Genomic DNA, 20,931 nt, shown 5'->3' with positions numbered 1-20,931 from the left:
TGTGTAATGAGTGCATAGTTTTTTTGCAATTACCTCTTAAGATTTTTTGAAATACCAACATAATTTCAAAATCAGAATTTTACAAAGTATTTAGCGCAATCGTGCATCCATTTAACTATAGTGTTCTGTTAATGGAAAATACTAAATATGTATGGTGGCGTCCTGACCCTTCCCCTTAGGCCAGTGATGGTGAACCTTTTGGAGACAGAGTGCCCAAACTACAACCAAAACCCACTTATATGTCTCGAAGTGCCAACATGACAATTTAAGCAGTAACTTATTGGAACCTGCTGTATCTCAGGTTTTAATTGAATTGGCGTCCTGAGTTCACCAATACAATTGAAAGATAATTGAGAAATGTGGATCGTAGCTTCCCGCCAGGGTCCCCTGAAGAGGAAGGATCAGGGGACCCAGAGCAGGAGCTCCAACGATAATCCATCGCTATCCACACCTTCTGCTTCTTGATGTTGCTTTAAAAAAGCGCTGAGCATGGCACGTCCTGGGCTGTATTGGATCACAGGGGAAAGCCTTGAGTCCTATCTGGCAAACTCTAAATTGGGGTGAAGGTCCGGGTGCCCACAGAAAGAGCTCCGAGTGCCACCTCTGGCACCCGTGCCATAGGTTCGCCACCACTGCCTTAGGCCATTGCTGGCCCCAAGAAGTAACCAGATGCAAATTATTTGAGTGGCCAAAAAGCATTTCTTTTAGCGGGGTTACATAAGATAAAATGTAAAACTTTATTTAATTTTGAGACCCCTGATATGTTGATGACATGAAAAACGAGGAGCTGACAGAAGAAGAAGGGGAACTGTCGCTAAAGGCTTTCCTTCCTTCATTGATGAGAGGTTTTCTTACTTTCCTAAGATTTGGGTTTATTGGCTGATATGCGTCTGGTTGTAACGGATGTTTTTTTCTCTTTTATAAATGTTAAAGAAAACTGTGAGATCAGAGCCCGGGGAATATAGCATATTTTGCCCTTGGTATTTGGGTTGAACAGAGAACAAAAGGAAAGGGGAAAGAGGATTTCATCAGGTCACATATGGAGCATCATGTAATGTTGGTTGTTTTCCAGTTATCTCAAAGCTATGTGTCTTGGATTTTATTTTTTAGATATACAGACAGTTCCCTACTTAAGGACACCCGACTTACAGACGACCCAAGTTACATACAAACTTGTCTGACCCCTGTGACCTTTGGTGAAGCTCTCTGGATGCTTTATATTAGTCCATGGCTGTAATGAAGCTTTATTGATAATCCTTGGTTCAATTACACCGAAAATAATGTGAAAATTGTCACTGGGACAACCAAAAATTTTGGCTGTAGTTACAATTATAAAATATACAGTTCTGACTTCCACTTAAGAACAAACCTAAAGAATGCTGTACGTAACCCGGGGACTATCTGTATTAGAGGGTTCTCATTGGCTGACTTGGGCTAGATAAGTCCTTACAGTTCCACATGCACACTCACTGAATGTATATGTGTATATGGGTTGGGAGTAAAAGTGTTGCAACTGTAATAACTCAATAATACAGTACAATTTGGGAAACACGAAATGTTAAGGGGCTTTATTGTATTTCTCTTTGACTTGACTCTTCTGTTGATTTCTTGAAATACCCATTAGACTAAGTTAAAGGGAACCTGTCACCGGGGACCTCATTTTCACCAAAAAACAGATTGTAAAAGCCCATGACACCTGCAGTGCAAAATTGCCTCTCTGCCTTTTCTAAGCATTAGCATTACAATATAATTCTGTGTTATAACTTACATCCTTGCATCCTGACAAAATCCTGGGGTAGTCACAGGGGTTGGGCTTTGGTTTGGATGCATTTCAAACAAGCATGTGACTTGGGCCCAAGCTCTGAGGATGGAGCAGCACAGACAAGGCACATGTTGTTTTTTGAAATGCATCCAAACCAAAGCCCAACCCCTGTAACTACCCCAGGATTTTGTCAGGATGCAAGGTAAGTTATAACACACATTATTGTAATGCAAATGCTTATAAAAGGCAGACAGGCAGATTTGCACTGCAGGTGTAATAAGCTTCTGCAACCTGTCTTTAGTGAAAATGAGATCCCTGGTGACAGATTCCCTTTAAAGAAAATGTCAATGTTCAGTATATTCCTTTTCCTCCAGTTGCAAGGTTTGCCAGCCTTACCCTCATTCCTCTAACATGTAGCAATGCCAGGAGTTGTGGGACACATTGTGCCATATCACTCAAATTTTATAAGTTTGCTTCCCATAATTTAGATATTCAGTCAACGGAGGATCTGGGCAGGGACATGTACAATAGGTGGAGGCTGGGTTAGAAGTTCAGCGATGTTAAAGCATTGATTCATCCCTGGATAATCCATCTCAGTCTGTACAAAGCACAAGCAGCAGAAGAGCTGCTCGCTATGGCTTACCGTAAGTATCCTGATAGCAAATATTCATTGTAATATCATATTTCCTCCTGTGAAGCAGCTATTGAATCCTTCAAAAAAGTTTCTTCAGGCCGGTAAGATGACTTTAGAGCCAAATTGTAGAGAAATTAGGAAAGATTTCTCTTCCAGCAGTCTACTCACATCAGTTCTGTTTTATTTTGCAGTTCTTTTGGTGCATTTTTAATGTCATATTCTTGTTTTTCTGTCTGGTGCTACTCAGGGACTGTACAGCCCCTGTGCACTGTTGCCAGTGGTCTTCAGGGGACCCTGGAGGGAAGCTACAACCCAAATGTCTCCTGCTTTCTATTGTATTGGTGTCCTCAGAACTTGTGATACAGCAGATATCAATAGGTAACGGCTTAAATTGTCATGTTGGCACTGTGCGACATAAAAGTAGGTTTTTGTTGTAGTTTGGGCACTCTGTCTCTAAAAGGTTCATCATCACTGTCCTATGCTATTGGACTTGTCAGCTGTCACACTTCAAAGAAAGTTTGTCAGTATTGTACAAATTCACAATTGTGACAGTTTTTGGTGACAAATTTACAGGCTAAAAAAACTAATATAACCCTAATGTTACATCCCTGTGTATGTTCTATAATTCTAGCTTTGAATGTTTGTTTTTTTGTATGTTGTTTTCTATATATTAATTTCATGTGTAAAGACCTCCACTCCACACCTGCTTCAGACTATACTAGAATCACTAGCGTATGAGATTCATCAGAAGTGTCAGAGGTAAAACTCTTCTAGTTGACCATGAGAACCAATCAGAGCTTTAATTTTATAAACAGCTGTAAGAAAATGAAAGCTGAGGTCTGATTGGTTGCCATGAGCAACTAGAACTGACACTTCTTATAAATCTACCTTTAACACACAAATACTATTTATAGCGATTGATGTCATTGATGTCATCATTGTGTGACATCATAAATATAAATTAGTTATAGGGGGGCTACTGTATATGTATATCTATCTTTATTAAAAAGAGGGAATTTAATGGGATCTCTCTCCCTCTCTCTCTCCGCACATTAAAGAGGACATTGTATACACACATATGTATATATATATATATATATATATATATATATATATATATATATATATATAGTTATGCTAATACTTACATAATTTATAAACACATACGGGACACTGTTTATATGTATATACTCATGTATATCTACATGTATAAAAACATATTAAAGTGGTATGTATATCTGTAAATTCATTTGGAATACTATAGTGCTTGGTTCTGGTGCAATATTTTTGTACAGAGTTTTCTTCTGGTGCTTTATTTATCTACTGAGTTTGGTTCTGTTCCTGTATTTATGTTCTGTGCTCTATTCTGTTGCTGTATTGTTATCTGGATCTTGGTTCTAGTGCTGTATTCATTTTCTGAGCCTGCTCCTTCTTTTAATCATGTGTCCAACAGTTATCATCCATAAGGCCAAAATACAAACCCCCATAACAATTCACAGCCACTAGATGACCTAACATAAAGATTGAGTCCATATCGCATCCTAGAAAGTCAAGTCCTGCTGAGGAAATAAGACATTTACTAACGGTCCGTCGGACACATTTTCGTCGGGTTTCCCGACAATTTCCTTTTTGCGCCAAATTGCCCCTGGATTCGCACCCGACCTAATTTTGGTGCATTGACGCCGGCTTGCACGCGACAGAAATCGGGAGGCTGTCGGACAACCTGACGGATTCGGACAACGCGCAAGATTTAACATTTAGAAATGTATCACAAGACACGCACTTACTAGCACCGGGAAGAAGCAGGTGAACTCCGGTGGACCTTGGCGTAGAAGCGATCGATGCAGGAACTTGGGCGCACGATCTTAGTGAATCGCGGCAGACCCGAATCCTCATCGGACAATGCGCCGCAGGATCATGACAGGACCAGGTAAGTAAATCTGCCCCATTGTCTTAGCTCCAATTGAGTTTCCAATAGGGTTCATGGGCTACACCCAATAACTCTAAATAACAGTATCACGGTGTTTCTCAATGGAAAAGTTTATAGATGTTTCTGGCATCAACAAATATTTTTCAGGTGTGACCAGGAGGAACGTTGGTAGTGATTGACAGGAGAACATGTAGAGGTAAATGGCAGGTGTGTGTAACATGTTTTATGGAGACAGCCTCCACCATCAAAGGAGTCAACAAAAATTACCTTTCCATAAAAACACAATGATTACACATAGACAGTTTGTAAACACTTTGTAGAAAAAAATCCACAAGGTCTGGATTCTAGTCACTGCTATGTAGACTATTGGGGGCAATTTTTTAAATATGTATTTTATTTTTGAAAGCTGATATTGGACACTATATAATTGATGCTGCAAATGATGAGAGTTGCCTCACAATGTAGAAGTTTGTTCAGTGCCTACAGAAATAACATACACTGTCAGGAGTGGCTCCATCAAGTACAAATCCTCATAGAAACTTCTCCCAGCCATTGTTTAATCCCCCCCCCCCATATGTCTTTGTCTTTCCCACATTTCCACTTCTTGTTAACAAACTTGCCTCACAACCTTTTGCTACATATATACCAAACATAGCCCTCACACCACAACAGACTATGTTGTGCCCCTATATATATTAAATATACCCCTCACATTATAATTGGCCATTCTTTTTACCATATCACATATAATATATTGCCACTCACATGTATCATAACTGATTCAATATCATATATATATATTTTCTCCAAATTTCTATCTGGAGGACTTAAGGCCCAGTCCTGTGTTGCCTGCACCCACCTGATCAAGACGTCTAGTATGCTGCTTGTATTTTCTTATCGTATATATATATAAAACATAAATATTAAAAATATAAAGCATAACTGTTTTATAAACCTCCCCACGTATATGGAAAATACACTGTGACCTATGCATATAAATATATGTAATATAACCACTGCGACCCCTATATGTTTTCTAATATATACTATTCCCCGGACTAAAGAATAACAAACATTAATCCTCCAAAATAAATGTTACATAATCTCAGAAAATCTAAAATATTACATACAGTGCCCCCTCAATCTATTATGTTACATACCGACCCCCAAATTTATATTTATAATAAACTTGGTCCCTATAATTAATATTATATGCAGCAGATCCCCAAATTATTTTTTTATACATAACACCCCTATTCCATTTAATTAAACCCCCATTAACAGTATTCCATGGTTTAAAAATAACAAAATATTACAGGCAGATTGACATTTGTTTGATGCAAAAGTGGAGCGTAAAATGAAGAATATATCTAAAAAAAAAGGTTGAGTGTATGTATTTGTGTAAGTATATGTATGTTCGCTAAAGAAAATTTTATTTTTTTCAAAATTTTTACCCTGCTCTTTCCAAAATACATTAATTAACAACCATGTGCAGGAGCCCTTATCTGCTGACTGCTGTGGCAGGTAGAAGCTGAGCCGTAATTGGTTGCTATTTTTCCACAGGTCATAAATATGAGCTCTTAACTTTGATTGGTTACTATCGGCAATATGTATAAGACAATTTATGTGTGAGACGATAGAAAAAAACAGACTAAGAGACACAGATGGAGACAAATGGAGACAGAGACAGTTGGAGACAGAGACAGTTAGACAGAGACAGTCAGATAGTGAGACAGAAATAGACCATGAGAGACAGTCAGAGACAGTCAGAGACTGACGGAGACAGTGAGAAACAGGGATAGTCAGAGTTAGAGACAGAGACAGAGACAGTCAGAGATAGAGACAGCAAGAGACCTAGACAACCAGAGAGACATTCAAACAGAGACAGTCAGAGACAATCAGATACAGATAGATAGAAAATATATTTGCTGTTAACCCATTCTATTTTGTTACAGCTCAGAGCAGGTATGCAACTATCTAGCATAATATATAATTGAGATGTAGTGTCTGCAGAAACATATACAGTACTACATGTGTCATTGTTAGACTAGTGAGACTACCGTCAATAATTTTTTAAAATTGCTAGGTCAGAAAGTTGATGGCACAGGTTATAATGTATTGTACTTGGATTCAAAAGGTGGAGCAAATACAACTACATAGTATAAATAATAATTATCTATGGAAGGATTCATTTCAAAGGTTCATTCTACAGGAATACTTAAGTGTAGGGTTCACCAGTCCTTCACTAGACATGATGTCATAAACACCATGTAGAAATCAAGAGCCCGGTAGATCTGTCTGAAGCTCTCATGTAATAATACATGCCAAGCATTCCAGTGAATGGCTGCTATGCACTAAATGGTCAAGTTGAATGGCTTGGCCACTTTAGCTCATGTTTCTGTAATGTGTGTATATGTGTGTGGGGGCAGGATATTAGGTAATTTACCAATTTACCAATATACATCTATTAAATGTTTTGCACATTATTCTTGATATGTAGAGTGAAGCCTCCTGACTTTTAATAGATGCCTACAGGCGGTCCCCTACTTAAGGACACTTGACTTACAAACGACGGTTAGTTACAGACAGACCCCCTCTGCCCGCTGTGACCTCTCTGGATGCTTTACTTTACTCCCAGGCTGCAATGATCAGCTGTAAGGTGTCTGTAATGAAGTTTTATTAATAATCCTTGGTTTCATTGGAGCTAAAATTTTGAAAATCTAATTGTCACTGGGGCAAAAAAAAAAAATATATTGTCTGGAGCTCCAATTATTAGTTTTGACAAACATACAAATTCAACTTAAGAACAAACCGATGGATCCTATCTTGTACATAACCCAGGGACCAACTGTATTGGTAAATTACCAAAAATTTTGCCCCCAATACATATTTCTGCTGTTCAGTTGTACCACTGCATTTACTCATCCCTTATTTACATAAAATGAGGCAAGTGTCTGATCGTTTGGGATTTGAGTTGGACCCTTGGACACCTAGCCATTACGAGATTAAGGGTCTGGAATTGCTCTCAGGAGATGCATACTTTGGAAGCATTCATTTGGTTATCTTACCAGTGCTCCATTTACTCTGGTGAAAGTCTTGCAGACCTAATGAAGTGAATGCTGTGCTGGTTTATTCATATGGAGCACTGGTGGCCCTTGTTTTCATCATTGCTGGGTACACGACTGCTTTGATCAGAAACATGTGCCCTAATACTGTGGATATGGATGACACCTTCAATTCTATAGGTACACATTTCTATTCTATTTTTAAGATAACTTTATTTCTCACAAAACAGTGAGAAATATTATTCTTTTGACAATTGTGTCGAAGAATTAGTATGGCAAAATTCCAATAAGCACTTATGATTACAAATCAATATACCATATACATGACACCATTAGGGACCCGACAACTGAAAACTGCCACATAATAACCCAAAACTTTTGCAGCCAAGAATCATCTTAAAAGGACCTTATTTTACTCCACTAAACTACCATATATACTTGAGTATAAGCCTAGTTTTTCAGCACAAAAAAAAATGTGCTGAAAACCCAAACTCGGGTGATACTTGAGTAAAAAAATATAGGTTTTACCAGGTTTTTGGGGTAAAATTAGGGGCCTCGGCTTATACTTGGGTCGGCTTATACTCGAGTATATACGGTATATAAATTGAACAATAATTATCTGAAATTCTAAATACCTCATAATTTTAAAAAATGACTAAAGACTAAAACAAAACAAAAATTTAAAAACATTAGGCTAGTTCAAAAGTTACAGTTCAAATATTCATAGATTTTGCTGGTATTAAGCCACATCTCTCAGGTGTGACAGAAGGAATATTAGTCGTGATTGACGGGACATACAGGTTTACATATCTACATGTTTTTTTGGAAATAATTTTTACAATTCACAAAAATAATATTTCTGTAAAAACAAAATGACTACATGCAAGAGCTTACAATAGACAGAGATCAAGGAAAGCAAGTTCTTTCAGTTGACAGTCCGGCATGGAGAAACATTCCAGACCTGGTTGACAATAGGTCCTCTGACGTCATCTATGTTCATAGAGCAATAAGTGACCACAAGTTTATTTCCAGTAGATATACACAATAATTCTCCTTTGGTTCTTACTGTATTGCACTATAAAGAAAAGATAAAAATGTATAAGAGGTCTTTCATTTGAAGAAGATTGGACCAAGTATGTCCAATGCTGGTCTGATTTTGTTGGCTAGTTCCAACACTGTGCCAAAACACAGGCTCCCACTATCTCAGTCTTCTCTGGTAGACCACTGTGCCATTCTATATTAGAGCAGGATCAACTACGGAGGCAGGTTCTCCCAACTGCCTGACATACGGAATAAGTTTGCAGGTCAGAACTTATGCAATACCTTGAAAGAGTTCAGACTCTTTTTGAAGTTGGTCATCCCAATCAGCTCGAGATATCCTAGGCAAGGGATAGACGATAAGCCAGGAAACATTTGTATCCCGAAATAGAAATAAGTATATTGTGAAGATGACACTTTAGAAGAGCCCTTCATTCATTTTATTCTTATTATTTTGTAGACTTTAATTTTGTGTAACCTGTAGTTAAGAGGTTAATAGATCATGTAACATTTTTTTCTAGTCAATTTACATTCTTTCTTGCTTCAGATGCTGTAACTATATACTTACCAAATTCCATCACACTCCTGTCTTTCAACAATTATCTCCATCCACCTTCTGTACTCTATTACAGCGCCAGAAATCTCCAGGATCGATGCCAACAAACTCAAAAATGGCCAAGAGCACAGAACTCAGAGTATCCGGGGCAAGGAACTTTATCTTCGCAGAGGACAACCCTTCAGCATCACATTGTTGTTTTACAACAGAGGAACAGAAGATAAGTTGGATAACTTGAAACTTACAGCCCAAACAGGTAATTATAGTGACAACAGCAAAACATAGCCCAAGATCTATGGTCATTTGACATAAAATGGAGCTTTTTATAAGTCCCGTTAAAAAGAACTTCCAAAACTGCACTTGTTCTCTCAAAGAAATAGGAAAACATTAATTGAGTATGTAAGGAATTTTACCTGATTAGTAGCGGTCTCCAAAAAAAAAAGGGAAGATCATAAAATGGGAATTCCTAAAGTAGAAAGAATGATAAGCATAAAAAACCCTTACATGTTAAAGGGTCTGGTCCCAGGGACCGGAAGTGATTTCCATTTCTGATGTTACTACTCAGCAAACTACTACTGAATTTGAGCTGAATCTTGGACCCTTCAGTTCTCAAGCGGGTTGTCCTATTTTCTTTCCCTAATAACGTTTTGAAGATGTTCAGAATACCTCTATAAGGGAAATCTATCACTAAAACGTAGCCTTTCAAACTTAAAATAATAGATTAATTAATCTGTAATCAAAATTAGAGTTTCTTATAGTTGTGCAGGAATTGTGATCAAGTAGGAAGAGAGTGACATGCAATAAGTAGGCTGTCCAGAAGATACAATTGACTGATCTGAAGTGCTTTGGGGGGAGGTTAACATAGCCCAAAGAATGGCTCAATGTATCTTCCTGCCTGCCTACTTCATCCTGATTAACATTTATTTAAAAGCTGATTTGTAATCAAATCAAAAGGGAACAACTATATGAACAATATATATATATGAACAACTATATGAAACACAAGAGTAACAAGAACATCACCCAGGTACTAAATGTGCCTGGCTGAATCCGCTAATACTACAAAAACCCAAAACAGCACAAATTCATGGCAAATAACCATTATTGATCTTCTTACTATTAAAAATACATAAAAATAGAAAGAGAAGAATCCACTGTGAAAAGCAGACCGACACAAGGAATATACCAATGTCCAATGTACTCACATAAAAACATAAATAACAAATATAAGATTAACAAAGTCACGGTGCCTGGATCTATGAGTAAGTGTCCACGGTTTAGTCTGATGGATTTTGATGGTACAGTAGATTTCCTTTAACGGGTAATGTTGCTCCATCTCCATTAAGGTATTGTGAGCATTCACATATGACACTTTGGGAGCCAATGATGAACAAATCATCCATTGTTTTCTGCAAGATCTTTAGGATACATCTGTCAATAGACTTTTTAGAAACCAGTATCTGTGCCCTTCCCTAACATTCATGTTATTTTGAGGGTTGTCCCCCTGACTTGAGGCATCACAAGACTGTGTAACACAAACATTTTATCCTAATCTGGTGATTTCATGCCACTTATTTTGGAATCCCATAAATCGTGCCATAAATTCAAGTTCTCGTTTAATGATTTCCCTCCAGGTCCATATCCGTCTCAGCAAACAGGGACCCTTCTACAATTCCCAGTAACAAGACTGCGGGAAAACACATGGAGCGCTGAAGTGGAAAGTGAATCAGTCAATCCTTTATCTCTGACTATTTGCACCTCTGTGAAAGCTTGTATTGGCCGATACAGTCTCTATCTAGAAGGCACCTACTGGGGAAACACCAAATCCTACTACTTGGGTGACTTCATCCTACTATTCAACCCTTGGTGCTCAGGTAAACTTCTAATAATAACTTCCAATGTAACGCAACATGCGAGAAAATAACTTGTTTGATACAGATAAATACTGTTTCACAGATCAGTACGTTACTCATGGCTAAGAGTTACCTGTTAAAAGTTTGGTTGCCTTTGGCCTCCACTAGGGGGACCCCTTGTTAATACTGCATATTGTTGTAACAATAATCAGTACAATGTTATCTTATAGGTAATTCTATGCAGGTAGTCAGGAGATTATATATTTCAAGAACAAAGGGATTGAGAGAAAACAAGGATGTAAATATTTCACTAGGAAATAAACAAGAAAATGTTTTGGAGATCTCTCCTCATGATAGGCCCTCAATATTGGATCAGTAGAGGGCTCAGTAGATTGTGTAGTGTTGTTCTTGATTTCACGAATAGCAAATTAGTCACAGAACAGGCTGTAATCTCCCCTAGTCATCAGATATTGATGACCTATCCTAAAATTAGAAAAAATCCCTTTGATGGAGCAGAAAACATTATAGAGCTAGCTTGGCTCCAGATGTTTTATACATATGCTTCAACCCTTACCTTAACATTTATATGATTTTGATTAATGGGTTCGGTTCATAAACACTGTAAAGGCCCGGGGGGACAAAAAACCTTACAGTTGATTTATCCTGCTCCGGCTACCTGACTCTCATTCAGCTGTGGCACTTCAGGTTTGCAGCAGCTCCACCTACAGCAGCTTGAAGTGTCATGGGTTGTGGAGACCACTTTGGGCAATCAGATGCCACTTTGGACCAAATAACGAAACTTGTGACTAGAGATGAGCAGATGGCCAATCGGTCAGGTTCCTAATCCGGCAAATGAATGCCCCTTATAACTAGTCATTGCTAAGATTGGCCACGGTGTCTGGATTGCCAAGAATTGTCCAGATGATGAACTTGAAGCTGAACTTCAGGTCCACTCATCTCTACTTATGGCGTAAGAGAAAACACATCAAATACAACATCATTACAAGCTAGTAAACCCCTTGACAGACTGCAATTCACAACATAACAGGGCAAGGCAGCATGGTGGCTCAGTGGTTAGTACTACAGCCTTGCAGTGCTGGGGTACTGGGTTCAAGTCCCATCCAGGTCAACATCTGCTAAGAGTTTGTTTGTTCTCTCCGTGTTTGCGTGGGGTTTTCTCCAGGTCCTCCAGTTTCCTCCCACACTCCAAAACATAGCAGTAGGTTGATTAGATTGTGAGCCCCATGGGGACAGGGAGCGATTTGGCAAGCTATGTGCAGCGGAAAAATAACCTGGAAAATAGACAGAAGTAGGGAAAATTTTAAAACAGATTCATACATTTCTCAAGAAAAGTAGAAGGGAGAGGTCGGAGCTTTTGACCTATTTCAGTAATTGTCTTACCAAACCTAATAGGTCACATCTCACATATCTCCCATAGATATGTAACACAGAAGCAATGAGCTTGTACGGTAATATTGTCCTATTTCCTAATCGTCAGCCCTCGTTCTCATGATTCTCATCCCTTTAATACAGTTATCCTCTTTCTGAGGCAGCTTTATTAGGCAATGTGACTGATTCCCCTACGGACATTACAAATCACTTGACTTTGTTACTGAAACCACAGACCAGATTCCAGATATTAATGAACTGTGATGTACAGAGATACTTGGCACAATTTCTCCATTTGTGGGTTTTAAGATCATCCAAAATCTTGGATCTGGTCCAAGTTACAGCCTTAAACAAAGGAGTGGGGTGAGGCAGGAGGGAAGAGGTTTGGATTCTTTCCATTTTGCTTAGTTACATTATGTTATATGTGTTGTCATTATAGTCAAAAACAAGTTACTCATTTTATGGATTTTCAGTATAAAAATTAGACTTAAAGGGGTTGTCCGAGTTTTGAAAAAAAAATATATGTAGCCGGGAGCGGGCTGCCTAAAACAATAAAGCTGTACTTACCTTCCGGTGCCCTCCCGTATCCAGCGCTGCTGTCGCTCCGGTCCGGGCGCCATGTAAACAAACATGGCCGCCGGAGCAGCGCTGCATTCAGCTTCCGGACGGACACGACAACCTTCCGGCCCCCATACACAATGCTGTGTATAGGGACGGATAGGCGTACCCGGCCACGGCCGGCCGGAAGCTGAATGCAGCGCTGCTCCGCTGCATTCAGCGCTGCTCCGGCGGCCATGTTTGTTTACATGGCGCCCGGACCGGAGCGACAGCAGCGCTGGATACCGGAGGGCACCGGAAGGTAAGTACAGCTTTATTATTTTAGGCAGCCCGCTTCCGGCCACATATATATATATTTTTTTAAACTCGGACAACCCCTTTAAAGGACATTTACCATCAGATTACCTGATGGTAGATGACTAGTAAGTACTCCCCATCCCATCCCTGTGTGTCCCAAGCTTCATTTCTTATATCTTTGTATAAAAAAAGTTTATAAGATATGCAAATCAGCCTGCAGAGGACCATTAGGATCCACCATCATATCATTCCTGCTCGCCCTGGAGCCACACCAAGCGCATTTTGGGAGCCATTGAGATTTAATAAGTGGGCAGCTTAGTGGTTAACACTACAGCCTTGCAGTGCTGGGGTCCTGGTTTATGTCCCATAAAGGTCAACATCTGAAAAGAGTTTGTATGAGTTTCCTCCCAGTCCTCCGGTTTCCTCCCATACTTCAAAAACATACTGATAGGTTGATTAGATTGTGAGCCCCATGGGGACAGGGACTGATTTGACAAGCCCTCTGCAGCTCTGTGTAATCTGTGTGTCCTATATAAATAAAAGAATTATTATTATATTATTATTATTTTTGTTAATAAGAGAGTCGGTGATATAATCAGCTCCCATATTATTAATAGTATAATAATAATAATAATTTCTTCGGTGCTTGCAATTGCTTAACTTTTGAAAATGTGTTAAAATGCAATAAAACCGGTATAAATAGGTTTAACCTGTTCCCTATGCGCTCCGTAATAGTACGGAGTGTGTGGGGTGCTCACGGGCTGAACTCTCTCCAAAGCCGGTAAGTCGCAGCCAATACTTACCGGTAACACCCGCAATCGGTGCTAGCTTGCAAAAGGATAGCGGGACATGAGCTCCCCATGACATCATCGGGGAGCGGCAATCGGTCGCTATGACAGCCTCGGGAAATGAAAATATTATAAAACCTATACAAATTTGGTGTCCCCGTGATCACACTGACCCAAAGAATAAAGTAGACCTGTCATTTGGGACACACAGCGAAAGCTGTAAAATCCAAGCCCACAAAAACACGTCTCAAATGCATTTTTTCATCATTTTCACTGCATTTGGAATTTTTTTCCCGCTTCCCAGTACATGGCATGGAATATTCAATACCATCACTATGAAGTGCAATTTGTAACGCAAAAAACAAGCTGCCACAGAGCTCTTGACGAGTAAAAATTAAAAAGTTACAGATTTATGAAGTTGGGGAGTCAAAAATGGAAATGAAAAAACAAAAAAGGGCCAAGTCGTTAAGGCGTTAAAGTGGTTTCCCCATATATTTTCTTTTAATGATATATCCACAGGATATGTCATCAGGACCGAAAAGATGTAGGTCCCACCTCCATTTTCGAGATAGATGCAGATACTATAGGTGGGGCCTGCATTTATCATGTACTATACATCAGGGAGTATAAAGCCCCTTCTACACTGGCGTTTTTCACGCGCGAGTTCTGCGCGTGCATTTGACGCGCAGAACTTGCATTGCACTCTGCCCCATTGTATTCAATGGCTCTTTCTTCATTAGCGTTGTTTTTCACGCGCGTGCTTGCGTTCGTTTGCACGCGCGTCAAAATCGCAGCATGCTCTATTTTTGCGTTTCACACGCGTTTTTCACGCCCCATTCAAGTCTATGGGGACGTATCAAAAACGCATTGCACTCGCAATCATTGCAAGTGCAATGCGAGTGCAATGCGTTTTAAACGTAAGGGTTGCTAGGTGACCAGAATAACAGTATTTCCCCTGCTCGCGATCGAGCATTTAATTAAAAAAACACAGTGAAGAACAGTGAAGAATAGAATAAAACCAGTGAACACAGTGAACACAGGATCATTTAAGAGAAAAACACAGTGCAGAACACAGTGCAGAATAGATTACAGATGTTCGGCACATCTGCTTACTTGTCGGGAGATACGCGCGGAACGGTGCGCCCAAAATAGCATGTGAAGAACAATATATATGTGTGAAGAACACATTGCAGATGTATTTAAACATCTGCAATTTGTTCTTCACACACATATATATTGTTCTTCACATGCTATTTTGGGCGCACCGTTCCGCGCGTATCTCCCGACAAGTAAGCAGATGTGTCGAACATCTGTAATCTATTCTGCACTGTGTTCTTCACTGTGTTTTTCTCTTAAATGATCCTGTGTTCACTGTGTTCACTGTGTTCACTGGTTTTATTCTATTCTTCACTGTTCTTCACATCTGCTAACTTGTTGGGAGATAATATACACGGGGAACAGTGAAGAATAGATCGCAGATGTTTGCAACTTATCAGAAGACATTATTTTTCAATTAAATAACACATTTTAATCCCAAACCATGGTCCCTTTGAAAAATGCTTGAGTCTCCCATTGACTCGCGCGTGAAAAATGCGCCGCAAACGCAAAAAAAACGCTAACAACACGCGCGTGAAAAACGCAAAAACGCTAATTACTCCAAGGAAAAATGGAACAAAAACGCAGCCAAAAACGTCAGTTTTTCACGCATTGCACCCTGACGTGAAATGCAACGCTAGTGTGGAAGAGGCCTAAGTCGTACATACTGGGGAACATTTACTAAGAACAGTGCCGTGTGTACTATGTGCAGTTTGCCTGTGTATAATGCAGGGTGCACCTTTATCACAGGGCGTGAGACACACTTCTGTCGAACTTTGCATGTTAAATCTGGCTCCCCCTTCAGTGCAGAAATTTGTGTTGCATCAAGTATAGTGCAGCCGTGTCACAAACAAGTCACGTGCGACACAAATGTGGCGTGGACACTTTTTAATTACCTCTGCAAGCAGTTTACACTAGAAAGAACTTGCAAAGTCCAACAGAAAACTGGCTCAAGGACCTTAGCAAATGTGCCCCAATGTACCTAAAGCCCAATCTGTGTATAGTGTTGTGAGTCTGCTTATCCCGGCCTGCAGTTAGACATTAAATTTCAATGACAAGGACTCCCGTTCCAATAACATGCGTCATGTGTCCCCAGTCTACACAGCAAAGCTGATATGGGATCTTCACGAATACAGGAAAGGCCAGTTTGTTGTCTGCACTTTACTATGAAAGCTGAAATGCTCTGCAGTAAGCTCATCAAACTCTTGGGTGCTATTTCCATTTCAGAGTTCAGCTTAAGTTCAAGCTTTCAATCATTTTTGTTTTTCTATCAATTTTGTGACTTGTTTATGATTGTATTTGTTTCTCAGGGGAAGAGAAATGTTTTTACAGTTTTTTTAGATGAGTATTTTTAGGATTCTTATCATCTCCTTGGCTAGTACGAGCTCGTTCACGTGGAAACTTCCAGGGGAAAGATCTTTTGAACAGCTGAATAGATTTTTATACAAGAGACACCAAATTGATCAGCACAGCAGCAATCCCTTGATTTATAAAATTTGACTTAAAGTGGACAAATCATTAAAAAAACAATACATCCAAATGTGGTCAGAAAGGGGCCAGCAGCACGAATCTCAACTTCCAAAAATGTTCCTACTCTTTAGCCTTGAATTTTCATAGATTAAAGTGTAACTGTACAGTTATAGTGATTTTACCAAATTTATATATGTGACTCCCGCTTTAAAAATAAACAGAACGAGGCCCACTTTATGCTGCTCGTCCTTTTCCTTTTCAAAGTTATGGCATTTTCTGTTCTAAAAGTGTTTTGACAAAAATCTTTCTTACCAGAGGGGATGTGGGCGGAGACTAATGTTTGTTAATCTATGCCCTCAAGCTGAGGCCAGTTAGTTTGCCCACCGATGATGTCTTAGTTTCTTAGATTTCCACAACAAAATCCACTGAACATTACACAATGCACATACAGGATGTATATGGTGACCAGCCTGGCAGCTTCCATCACATGGAGGAGCAGGGAACATGTAATGAGTGGTAGAAATAATAAGTTTATGAAGTCTATAGCCTGTGCTGTGTGAGCACTAAGGGTTAATCTGCTCAGAGATGATACTGCCAAGGACAAGGTGGGGGAGGGGAGCAGCATGAGGTGCAGAGAGAAAGAAAGTTCTGTAGAATCACAGACTGGGATGAAGGGACTAATAGGGAGCAGGAAGATCTTGTACCTCACAAATCTGTGCAGGAGACATCTGTACCCACAGTCTTGGAACACATCCAGCTCTGCTACATACACAGAGAGAGAGAGCTCTGTCACATGACCTCCTCCTCTGTGAGCAGCAGCCCCTCCCGGGAGACCATCCAGTTTGTAGAGTTTGTTTATACTATGGACTCCAGGGCTTTTCTGCACAGGCAGAGGAAGCAGCTACTGCAGCCCTGAGATAATCTGAGGGTGATAGCAGGGAAACTGCTGGGAGTACTGTAGGTAACAAAGTTAATAGGCATAGTCCCAAAAGCTATTGATTTGTTATAAAAAAAACCTTTGCAATTACTCTTTAATGATCCACCTCATATATCTCAGTGTTTACACTTGGAAGTAGCTGTTGTTCATTAAGAATATTTATAATCCTATAAAGGTTAGTAAGTTACACTTACTGTATTACATTAACCAATTCGTATTCCATTCTTTCCAGATGATGATGTCTTCCTGGAAGACGAAGCTTTGAGGCAGGAATATGTCATGAATGAATATGGATTACTGTATCAGGGAAGCAAAGACTTTGTTGTCACCACACCATGGAACTTCGGGCAGGTATTGTGCAGCCAATAATGATCATGGGTTCCTTACTAACCAACATAGCCATGATACACCTGCCTTGAGCAAGGTTACAGCAATGTGTACAGCATGACACTGCAGTAGTCAATGCCAATGCAAATGCCCAGTTGCCTGTATTGTTACTTCACCCAACTGTTAATGAAGTCAAAAGAACATGGGATGCAATATCCATACATTAACTATACAAGCAGGATTGGCTATAGCTGCTGCCAACTGATATTCATCCATGAATGGAGGGTCACAATATCACAATCTCCTGATGATTGTCTTAGAATTGGGACCTCCACGTTTGGCATATGTTTTACATTTTTCAATATATATGTAAGTTGAAAACTTTATTTCTCACGCTGTGTCTTTAGCAACTATTTGTTTCCATTGGAACAGACAACAATCAAATCCTCAGTAGTCTTATACTGGAGTCATAACTTTCCATTAGTATCCTACTTTTTGTCAATAATTTAAATAAACTGTATGTAGAGGAGTAGCTGAGTATTACTGCAGTCAGGGCCAGATTATAGGAAGGGCTCCAGGGGCGCACGTCCTGGCCCCCCCACCACTTAAGGAAGCCTCCACCAGCAATGTCTAACAGTCTCTGGGAGATATCTGCTGGGGCAGTGCCACTTCGACTTTGGCACCAGTCTCCCGGACTGATAGACTCACTTGCTCTGTCAGTGAGAGCATGCCCGCCCAGCCGTGCTTTTTAGTAGCTGCGCTGCACGTGTAGTGACACCTGATGCCCCTTGGGTGAACTGGTTGACTGACTGGTAACAGAATGGGGCAGATTTACTTACCCGGTCCAGTTGCGATCCAGCGGTGCATTCTCCGGCGCTGATTCGGGTTCTGCCGGGATTCACTAAGGTCGCGCGCCCGATGTCCACTAGGTGTCGCTGCTGTGCTGAAGTCCGCCGGAGTTCAACGGAGTTCACTTCCTCCGTCTCGGTGTATGTGAGTGCTATTTTTACGACACAATTTTTTTTTTAATTCCGCGGGTTTTCCGACGGACACCCCTCCCCCCCGATTTCTGTCGTGTGAAAGCTGGCGCCGTTGCGCCACAATCCCATCGCGTGCGCTAAAATCCCAGGGCAATTCAGCACAAATCGGAAACATTTGGGAAACCCAGCGGAAAAACGCAATTCGGACCCTTAGTAAATGTGCCCCAATGGGTGAATGTGTACCTCTGTCTGGGCTACATTCACCAGATTTTGGGCCCATGGGCCTCCACACTCCTTAATCCGACTCTGACTGTAGCATCAAACGCCAAACAGTTTGTGCAAAGGTCTAAATCTTAATTTATGTAGTTCATCCTCAATTCCGACATATACATAGGAATTACAAATAATAATAATTACTAGTATCAAAGAGCTCACTTCAAAGCCATAATGGGACATGTTTAAGCGCTCCCTTAACAACAGGACAGAGATCTGGTCTTTCTTGCGGGGGTCCACCAAGTTATTTCCCTTAGGAGTTGTCCCAGTCTTATGGCAGCTGATCCATGCCAGGTCCAGTGACAACAGTATGTGACAAACAGGGAAGTGGTCAGTGGATAAGCTGAGGTCAGGACAGACTATCTTCTAACAACCCAAGTAGTAAAGGTCAGAGCAAGCAGAACAGGTCCAGATTTGAGAAACAGGCAGGTATGGGTCTAGATAAGGAAATGGACAGAACCTAAGAACATTTTGCTTAGGAATATTGTCATGGGCGAAGTTGACATAAATAAACCTTGAACTCTGGGACTGGCTATTGACTGAATGCAATACAAGTCGGGTTTATAGGAAATTAAGTTATTAGTTAAGATTTGTTAGTGGTTTATGTTTACCTAAGTAATTCTAAACAAATTAATCTGTAAAAATGTGTAAAAATATATACATTTCTAACTTTAAATACTTACCTGCCAGTCATGTATATACTGTCAATAGTTTGACAGTAATACATGTAATATGGGTTGTGAGCGTGGGTAACCATTCTGATTGGTTACCCACCGTGAACCGATGGGCTTCGGTGTGATGTCAAGTGTGGGGCGGGGGAAGGGCAGAGCTTTACAGTATAATACTGATACAAGTAACTACATAGGGTTACTGGATGTGATTTATATCCACATCCAGTGTCCATATTGGAGGGTTTGGTGAGACTAACAGTGACACATACTGATACAGGTTATCCCTTTTTCATTTGTACTCCTATTAAAAGTTACATTTTAACTCTTTTTTTCCGCTATTATCGGTGAGACAGATTTTGCATATACATAAAAGTTTTTCATTAAGGGATTATCAGAAGCCTCTAGGCAAGCAAACAACACAAAAACTAAATGTTAACACCTTAAGCAGATGCTAAAGCAAAACAACTTGTTCTCATTGTCTATCCTGCTGTACAAGAGCTCATAAAGTCTCATAAAGACTTGTATGTTTTGTTCACACCCAAATAGTTATTTTTTTACAATTAAAAAGAATGTAAAAAAACACATATGATGTTAAACAAATATTATAAAATTATAATTATATTATAAAATTGCTAATTATGAACACATCTTAAAAACTTGTAATTACTTTGATTTTAAGAGCATTTGGCTAGTTCTCATGGGTCTTTGGTTCACATGTGATGTCATTATTACAGTGATTTACCATATTTTACGGACTGTAAGACCAACCTTACTACAAGACGCACCCCAGATTTTTACACTAACTAAAACTGCCTTATTTGTTACACACAAGCACAGAACATGCAGGTCTTCTTCATCCATTCACTCACAAAGCTCTATTACAACATTTTATTCACAAAGCGCTGCTACAACCATTCACTCACCCACCTCTCTGCTACAACGACAACATCCCCCACCGGGGCCTAGACTTTTCTTGGTGGCTCTAGGCAGCCAGGGCCCAGAATACCGGAGTGGCTAACTAGTGCAGCCTTGGGCATGCTATGGTCACGGTGCTTGGAATTGGGACTGGAGGACGGGCCTACAACCTGGCAGGTCTCCAGCAGGTGGTGTGTGCAAGAAAAGTACAGGGGGAGGCTGATGTACTGGTTCTCCCTGCAGCAACCTCTGAGGTGTTTGTAGGGAATCCCTGGGTGATGGAGGGTGGGGAGCTCATAATGGTGAAGCAGCCTAATTCAGTGATCACACGGAGGCACGTTGTGCAAATCGACTCATGGTTTTTTATGTAAACTCGAACAGCAGGCAACAGCC

General features: G+C 40.1%; 1 protein-coding gene across 1 annotated transcript in view; it reads left to right on the top strand.

The window, feature by feature from the left end:
• Positions 1 to 2,253: 2,253 nt before the first annotated feature.
• Positions 2,254 to 20,931, top strand: part of LOC140064816 (protein-glutamine gamma-glutamyltransferase 5-like) — a 34,662-nt gene continuing 15,984 nt past the window's right edge. The window contains exons 1-4 of the mRNA XM_072112060.1: positions 2,254 to 2,406; positions 9,062 to 9,241; positions 10,620 to 10,859; positions 17,605 to 17,723. Of these exons, the coding sequence (XP_071968161.1) occupies positions 2,397 to 2,406; positions 9,062 to 9,241; positions 10,620 to 10,859; positions 17,605 to 17,723 (549 nt within the window). The 5' untranslated portion in view covers positions 2,254 to 2,396. The remainder of the gene's footprint in view (positions 2,407 to 9,061; positions 9,242 to 10,619; positions 10,860 to 17,604; positions 17,724 to 20,931) is intronic.

The sequence above is a fragment of the Engystomops pustulosus genome, chromosome 6 (assembly GCF_040894005.1).
Source record: "Engystomops pustulosus chromosome 6, aEngPut4.maternal, whole genome shotgun sequence".
Lineage (NCBI taxonomy): Eukaryota > Metazoa > Chordata > Amphibia > Anura > Leptodactylidae > Engystomops > Engystomops pustulosus.
This window is presented reverse-complemented; position numbering and strand designations above follow the sequence as displayed.